This window comes from Babylonia areolata, chromosome 32 (genome assembly GCF_041734735.1).
Source record: "Babylonia areolata isolate BAREFJ2019XMU chromosome 32, ASM4173473v1, whole genome shotgun sequence".
In the NCBI taxonomy this organism is placed as follows: Eukaryota; Metazoa; Mollusca; class Gastropoda; order Neogastropoda; family Buccinidae; genus Babylonia; species Babylonia areolata.
This window is the reverse complement of record NC_134907.1, coordinates 19,843,936-19,853,935: the sequence shown is the minus strand read 5'-3', so window position 1 is coordinate 19,853,935 and position 10,000 is coordinate 19,843,936. Positions and strand designations below refer to the sequence as shown.

At 46.4% G+C, this 10,000-nt stretch overlaps 1 protein-coding gene across 2 annotated transcripts in view; it reads right to left on the bottom strand.

Moving 5' to 3' along the window:
• The window catches only part of LOC143276522 (NAB transcription cofactor mab-10-like), a 167,891-nt gene that overhangs the window by 25,340 nt on the left and 132,551 nt on the right, over window positions 1-10,000 (bottom strand). For both annotated transcript variants that reach the window (XM_076581069.1, XM_076581068.1), the window contains 3 exons: window positions 9,500-9,655; window positions 1,490-1,887; window positions 600-749 (listed from right to left, as the gene is read on the bottom strand). In XM_076581069.1, coding sequence (XP_076437184.1) covers window positions 600-749; window positions 1,490-1,887; window positions 9,500-9,655 — 704 coding nt within the window. The remainder of the gene's footprint in view (window positions 1-599; window positions 750-1,489; window positions 1,888-9,499; window positions 9,656-10,000) is intronic.

Here is a 10,000-nt window from a genome sequence, read left to right as displayed (position 1 = left end):
GTGTGTGACACTGTATGTGTGACACTGTGTGTGTGTGTGTGTGTGTGTGTGACACTGTATGTGTGACACTGTGTGTGTGTGACACTCTGTGTGTGTGTGTGACACTCTGTGTGTGTGTGTGTGTGTGTGTGTGTGTGTGTGTGTGTGTGTGTGTGTGTGTGTGTGTGTGTGTGTGTGTGTGTGTGTGTGTGTGTGTGTGACACTGTATGTGTGACACTGTGTGTGTGTGACACTCTGTGTGTGTGTGTGTGTGTGTGTAGTGTGTGTGTGTGTGTGTGTGTGTGTGTGTGTGTGACACTGTATGTGTGACACTGTGTGTGTGTGACACTCTGTGTGTGTGTGTGTGTGACTACCTTTCTTCTTCTTCTTCTGCAACAAGAGCAATACTGCATTGCATGCAGCTTTCACGTGGGAGGGGGGGAGGGGGCTGCAGACAGAGAATACGATGAGAGAGAGACACACAGACAAACAAGGAGAGAAACACACACACACACACACACACACACACACACACACACACACACACACACACACACACACACACACACACACACAAACCCTCTCTCTCTCTCTCTCTCTCTCTCTCTCCCCCTCCTCACCTGAATCTCCCGGTTGACGGGTTTCTTGGAGTTGAGGTCCTTGGGCTGGAAGAAGGGCAGCTGTTTGGCGATGTTGGCGGCGGCCATGGCGATGGCCTGAACCTGGGCCTCCATCAGCAACGGCTGCAGCAGGGGGGAGCTGCTGCCCTCCTGAGGTGCACGGGGGGTGTGAGGGGGGTCGTCATAGGGGGGGAGGGTGCAGGGGGGGAGGGGAGGAGTGTGGGTGGGGGTGGAAGCGCGCGAAGAGGTTGCCGGCATCATCCATCCATTCACATGCACAGAGACAGGGAGAGGGCAAAAAGGTAAGTATATGTGTTCACAATGACAGTGTTGCGTTACACACACACACACACACACACACACACACACACACACACACACACACAGAGACAGAGAGAGAGAGAGAGAGAGACAAAGACAGAGACAGAGACACAGAGAGAGACAGAGATAGAGAGACAGAGAGAGAGAGAGAGAGAGAGAGAGAGAGAGAAAGGTTGGTATATAACAGTCCTGAAGCACGTACACAGGTGCACCGACCTGCACGCGTACACTCACTCACACACACACACACACAGAGAGAGAGAGAGAGAGAGAGAGAGAGAGAGAGAGAGAGAGAGAGGGGTAAGTATAATATATCATGTAACAGTGCTGGAGCACGTGCACACTCATGTGCACAGACCTGCACGCGTACACTCGCACGCCCACACACACACACACACACACACACAAACACATTCTCTTCCCCTTACCCACCCCTCCCTCACCCAAACAAAACCTTCCACTCTCCATCCCTCCGACCATCCCGGCTCTCCCCCCCCCTCCTCCTCCCACACCCACACATCCACCCCCCCACCCCACCCCACCCCATCCACCCCCACACAGTTCTTCACCTCTTTCCCCTCCCCCAGGGCCGAAGTGGAGGCAGGGCTGGGCACTCCGTCGGAAGGGCTGAGACTCCGCGAGGAGGACGACACTGGGGGCTGGGGGGTGCGGGATCGGGGGGCCTGGGGGCCGGGCTGGGGGGTCCAGGTGGGGGCCGACACCACGGAGGTGGGGGCCGCTGGGGCGGGGGGAGGAGGGGGGACCGCCGCTGCCGCTGCTGCAGTGGTGCTGGCGTTGGTGGGGTTGTTAGGGTTGGTGGCGGTGGTGGGGTTGGTGGCGTTTGGGTTTGGGTTTGGGTTTGGGGTGGGGGTGGGCAAGACTTGCTGCTGCAGGCCGACGGTGTCTCGGACCACGGCGCTGATGCTGCCCGGGGCTGGACCGCACAGCGGCACCATGGGGTAACCCGCTGCACGTGCACACACACACACACACACACACACACACACACACACACACACACACACACACAGATACGATAAAAAAAAAAAGCTTCAAAAGTCTGGAATTGGTCATTTTTCTCATCATCGTCACAGTCGTTATCATCATCATCATAGTTTATCATCGTCACCATCATCATAGTCGTCATCGTCAGCATCGTCACCATCATCATAGTCGTCATCGTCATCATCATCACCATCATCATAGTCGTCATCGTCATCATCGTCACCATCATCGTAGTCGTCATCGTCATCGTCATCATCATCACCATCATCGTAGTCGTCGTCATCATCGTCAAAATCTTCCGTGTTCGTTCCTTTCTTCAGCTGTTGTTGGATAATGCATAAATAAATAAAGAAATATAGATAGATAGATAGACAGACAGATAGATATAGATGCACTTTTCAGACAGACAGACAGAGGGAGAGAGAGAGAGGGATGTGGGGGGTGGGGTGGTGGAGGAGAGGGGCAAGGGGGGTGTCTTTATCTCAAAACTCCAAGCGGTTTCGCCCAATGAAAAACAGCTCCGATTAAACACAAACACCACAACAATAACAACAATGATAAATAATATAATTATATATATATCTGAAAAATCAATACTCCCCGCCCTCCCCCCCACACAACCCCCACCCCCACCCCCTGCCTTACCCCCTCCATCTCTATTCATAATCAGGCAACAACACAGTCCCACCCCACCCTCCTTCTCACATGATACACAAGCGATATAAATCAAGACACGTGACAGCAAAATAGCTTCTTTTTTTTTTAAAGTGACTCACAGTCTAGCTGACTTGAAAACAGGTAAAAACAAAACAAAAACAACAAACACACTAACCATGACCAAACAACACAACAAACCACTAACCATGACCAAACAACACAACAAACCACTAACCATGACCAAACAACACAACAAACCCACTAACCATGACCAAACAAAACAACAAAACCACTAACCATGACCAAACAACACAACAAACCCACTAACCATGACCAAACAACACAACAAACCACTAACCATGACCAAACAAGACAACAAAACCACTAACCATGACCAAACAACACAACAAACCCACTAACCATGACCAAACAACACAACAAACCCACTAACCATGACCAAACAACACAACAAACCCACTAACCATGACCAAACAACACAACAAACCACTAACCATGACCAAACAACACAACAAACCCACTAACCATGACCAAACAACACAACAAACCACTAACCATGACCAAACAAAACAACAAACCCACTAACCATGACCAAACAAAACAACAAACCCACTAACCATGACCAAACAACACAACAAACCCACTAACCATGACCAAACAACACAACAAACCACTAACCATGACCAAACAACACAACAAACCACTAACCATGACCAAACAACACAACAAACCCACTAACCATGACCAAACAACACAACAAACCCACTAACCATGACCAAACAACACAACAAACCCACTAACCATGACCAAACAACACAACAAACCCACTAACCATGACCAAACAACACAACAAACCACTAACCATGACCAAACAACACAACAAACCACTAACCATGACCAAACAACACAACAAACCACTAACCATGACCAAACAACACAACAAACCCACTAACCATGACCAAACAACACAACAAACCCACTAACCATGACCAAACAACACAACAAACCCACTAACCATGACCAAACAACACAACAAACCCACTAACCATGACCAAACAACACAACAAACCCACTAACCATGACCAAACAACACAACAAACCCACTAACCATGACCAAACAACACAACAAACCCACTAACCATGACCAAACAACACAACAAACCCACTAACCATGACCAAACAACACAACAAACCCACTAACCATGACCAAACAACACAACAAACCCACTAACCATGACCAAACAACACAACAAACCCACTAACCATGACCAAACAACACAACAAACCCACTAACCATGACCAAACAACACAACAAACCACTAACCATGACCAAACAACACAACAAACCCACTAACCATGACCAAACAACACAACAAACCACTAACCATGACCAAACAACACAACAAACCACTAACCATGACCAAACAACACAACAAACCACTAACCATGACCAAACAACACAACAAACCACTAACCATGACCAAACAACACAACAAACCACTAACCATGACCAAACAACACAACAAACCCACTAACCATGACCAAACAACACAACAAACCCACTAACCATGACCAAACAACACAACAAACCCACTAACCATGACCAAACAACACAACAAACCCACTAACCATGACCAAACAACACAACAAACCCACTAACCATGACCAAACAACACAACAAACCCACTAACCATGACCAAACAACACAACAAACCCACTAACCATGACCAAACAACACAACAAACCACTAACCATGACCAAACAACACAACAAACCCACTAACCATGACCAAACAACACAACAAACCCACTAACCATGACCAAACAACACAACAAACCACTAACCATGACCAAACAACACAACAAACCACTAACCATGACCAAACAACACAACAAACCACTAACCATGACCAAACAACACAACAAACCACTAACCATGACCAAACAACACAACAAACCCACTAACCATGACCAAACAACACAACAAACCCACTAACCATGACCAAACAACACAACAAACCACTAACCATGACCAAACAACACAACAAACCCACTAACCATGACCAAACAACACAACAAACCCACTAACCATGACCAAACAACACAACAAACCCACTAACCATGACCAAACAACACAACAAACCCACTAACCATGACCAAACAACACAACAAACCCACTAACCATGACCAAACAACACAACAAACCCACTAACCATGACCAAACAACACAACAAACCCACTAACCATGACCAAACAACACAACAAACCCACTAACCATGACCAAACAACACAACAAACCCACTAACCATGACCAAACAACACAACAAACCCACTAACCATGACCAAACAACACAACAAACCCACTAACCATGACCAAACAACACAACAAACCCACTAACCATGACCAAACAACACAACAAACCCACTAACCATGACCAAACAACACAACAAACCCACTAACCATGACCAAACAACACAACAAACCACTAACCATGACCAAACAACACAACAAACCCACTAACCATGACCAAACAACACAACAAACCCACTAACCATGACCAAACAACACAACAAACCCACTAACCATGACCAAACAACACAACAAACCCACTAACCATGACCAAACAACACAACAAACCCACTAACCATGACCAAACAACACAACAAACCCACTAACCATGACCAAACAACACAACAAACCCACTAACCATGACCAAACAACACAACAAACCCACTAACCATGACCAAACAACACAACAAACCCACTAACCATGACCAAACAACACAACAAACCCACTAACCATGACCAAACAACACAACAAACCCACTAACCATGACCAAACAACACAACAAACCCACTAACCATGACCAAACAACACAACAAACCCACTAACCATGACCAAACAACACAACAAACCCACTAACCATGACCAAACAACACAACAAACCCACTAACCATGACCAAACAACACAACAAACCCACTAACCATGACCAAACAACACAACAAACCCACTAACCATGACCAAACAACACAACAAACCCACTAACCATGACCAAACAACACAACAAACCCACTAACCATGACCAAACAACACAACAAACCCACTAACCATGACCAAACAACACAACAAACCCACTAACCATGACCAAACAACACAACAAACCCACTAACCATGACCAAACAACACAACAAACCCACTAACCATGACCAAACAACACAACAAACCCACTAACCATGACCAAACAACACAACAAACCCACTAACCATGACCAAACAACACAACAAACCCACTAACCATGACCAAACAACACAACAAACCACTAACCATGACCAAACAACACAACAAACCCACTAACCATGACCAAACAACACAACAAACCCACTAACCATGACCAAACAACACAACAAACCCACTAACCATGACCAAACAACACAACAAACCCACTAACCATGACCAAACAACACAACAAACCCACTAACCATGACCAAACAACACAACAAACCCACTAACCATGACCAAACAACACAACAAACCCACTAACCATGACCAAACAACACAACAAACCCACTAACCATGACCAAACAACACAACAAACCCACTAACCATGACCAAACAACACAACAAACCACTAACCATGACCAAACAACACAACAAACCCACTAACCATGACCAAACAACACAACAAACCCACTAACCATGACCAAACAACACAACAAACCCACTAACCATGACCAAACAACACAACAAACCACTAACCATGACCAAACAACACAACAAACCAACTAACCATGACCAAACAACACAACAAACCACTAACCATGACCAAACAACACAACAAACCCACTAACCATGACCAAACAACACAACAAACCCACTAACCATGACCAAACAACACAACAAACCCACTAACCATGACCAAACAACACAACAAACCACTAACCATGACCAAACAACACAACAAACCACTAACCATGACCAAACAACACAACAAACCCACTAACCATGACCAAACAACACAACAAACCCACTAACCATGACCAAACAACACAACAAACCACTAACCATGACCAAACAACACAACAAACCCACTAACCATGACCAAACAACACAACAAACCACTAACCATGACCAAACAACACAACAAACCACTAACCATGACCAAACAACACAACAAACCCACTAACCATGACCAAACAACACAACAAACCCACTAACCATGACCAAACAACACAACAAACCCACTAACCATGACCAAACAACACAACAAACCCACTAACCATGACCAAACAACACAACAAACCCACTAACCATGACCAAACAACACAACAAACCCACTAACCATGACCAAACAACACAACAAACCCACTAACCATGACCAAACAACACAACAAACCCACTAACCATGACCAAACAACACAACAAACACACTAACCATGACCAAACAACACAACAAACACACTAACCATGACCAAACAACACAACAAACCCACTAACCATGACCAAACAACACAACAAAACCACTAACCATGACCAAACAACACAACAAACCCACTAACCATGACCAAACAACACAACAAACCCACTAACCATGACCAAACAACACAACAAACCACTAACCATGACCAAACAACACAACAAACCCACTAACCATGACCAAACAACACAACAAACACACTAACCATGACCAAACAACACAACAAACCCACTAACCATGACCAAACAACACAACAAACCCACTAACCATGACCAAACAACACAACAAACACACTAACCATGACCAAACAACACAACAAACCCACTAACCATGACCAAACAACACAACAAACCCACTAACCATGACCAAACAACACAACAAACCACTAACCATGACCAAACAACACAACAAACCCACTAACCATGACCAAACAACACAACAAACACACTAACCATGACCAAACAACACAACAAACACACTAACCATGACCAAACAACACAACAAACCACTAACCATGACCAAACAACACAACAAACCCACTAACCATGACCAAACAACACAACAAACCCACTAACCATGACCAAACAACACAACAAACCACTAACCATGACCAAACAACACAACAAACCCACTAACCATGACCAAACAACACAACAAACCCACTAACCATGACCAAACAACACAACAAACCCACTAACCATGACCAAACAACACAACAAACCCACTAACCATGACCAAACAACACAACAAACCCACTAACCATGACCAAACAACACAACAAACACACCACAGAGACAGATAAACAGCGGACGGACAAACAAGTGTCCTTTCCCCCCCCCCCCACCCCCAAAACAAAACTACCACCACCACCACCACCATCCCACACACATACCCCCACCCTTCACACACCTCCACATTTTACGAAAGGCCGCATGCCGCCGTTATTACAGAAGCCTAAAAGAAAAAAAAAAGAAAAAAAGAGGACATTAACAATTCATCCCTGCACTTGAAAGCAGGGCTGGTCTTGTCCATCCATTATTCAAATCAATCAGATGATAAATTATCTCCCCTCCCGGCTACCCTCTCAACAGGTGTTGTCAAGGGGTTGTGCTTTTGTGATCCGTCAGGCTGCTGTCTTCAGGATGGCTAAACTGGGGGGTCACATGCCTCTAAGGAAGGAAGGCAGGGAGGGAGGGAAGGAGGAAGGAAGGATGGGAGCAAGGGAGAAGAAGAAGAAGAAGAAGAAGACGAAGAAGAAGACCAACAACAACAACAACAACAACAGCAAGAACAAAAAGACGACGACGAAGAAGAAGAAAGGAGGAGGAGGAGGAAGAAGAGAAGGAAGAAGAAGGAAGTTCTACAACAATAACAATAACAACAGCAAGAAGAACCAGAAGACGACGACGACAACGAAGAAGAAAGAAGGAAGAAGAAAGAAGAAGAGGAGGAGGAAGAAGAAGAGGAAGAAGAAGAAGAAGGGGAGGGGGAGGAAGAGGAAGAAGAAGAAGAAGTAGTAGAAGAAGAAGGAAGAAGAGGAAGAGGAAGAAGAGGAGGAGGAGGAGGAAGAAGAAGAAGAAGAACGTTGTACAACAACAAAAACAACAGCAAAAAGAAGAAAAGGGACGACAACAAAACAACCAACCAACCAGAAGCAGTTCAGTTCAGTTACTCAAGGAGGTGTCACTGTGTTCGAACAAAAAACAGGACTCAGACAACTGTCCAGGACAGACAGACAGACAGACAACTGTCCAGGACAGACAGACAGACAGACAACTGCCCAGGACAGACAGACAGACAGACAGACAACTGCCCAGGACAGACAGACAGACAGACAGACAGACAACTGCCCAGGACAGACAGACAGACAGACAGACAGACAGACAGACAGACAACTGCCCAGGACAGACAGACAGACAACTGCCCAGGACAGACAGACAACTGCCCAGGACAGACAGAGAACTGCCCAGGACAGACAGACAGACAGACAGACAACTGCCCAGGACAGACAGAGAGACAGACAGACAACTGCTCAGGACAGACAGAGAGACAGACAGACAACTGCTCAGGACAGACAGACAGACAGACAACTGCTCAGGACAGACAGACAGACAGACAACTGCCCAGGACAGACAGACAGACAGACAGACAACTGCCCAGGACAGACAGACAGACAGACAGACAACTGCCCAGGACAGACAGACAGATAGACAACTGCCCAGGACAGACAGACAGACAACTGCCCAGGACAGACAGACAGACAACTGCCCAGGGCAGACAGAGAGACAGACAAGCAAACAGACAGACAGCCCAGAACAGACAGACAACAACCCAGGACAGAGACACAGACAAGCAAACAGACAGGCAGCCCAGGACAGAGACACAGACAGACAGACAGAGACAGAAAGACAGACAGACAGTACCGTTGGCCTCCAGAGCGGCAGGGTTGGCCACCCACTCCTGCAGGGCCTTCTGCAGACGGCGGACGTGCAGCGGCTTGGCGGCCATGCCCACCAGGGCCATGATCTCCAGGAACTCCTCCTCCCCGGCCTCACATAGCTGTTGGACGTCGTCACCACCTGGACACAGGACATGGTGTACATTATCATTTACAGTGAACATAATAGTTTAATACTCTTCTTCTTCTGCGCTCGTGGGCTGCAACTCCCACGTTCACTCGTCTGTACACGAGTGGGTTTTTACGTGTATGACCGTTTTTACCCCGCCATGTTCGTAGGGGAGGGGGGGTGCATGCTGGGTATGTTCTTGTTTCTATAACCCACCGAACGCTGACATGGATTACAGGATTTTAACGTGCCTATTTGATCTTCTGCGTGCGTATACACACGAAGGGGGTTCAGGCACTAGCAAGTCTGCACATATGTTGACATGGGAGACCGGAAAAATCTCCACCCTTTACCGAC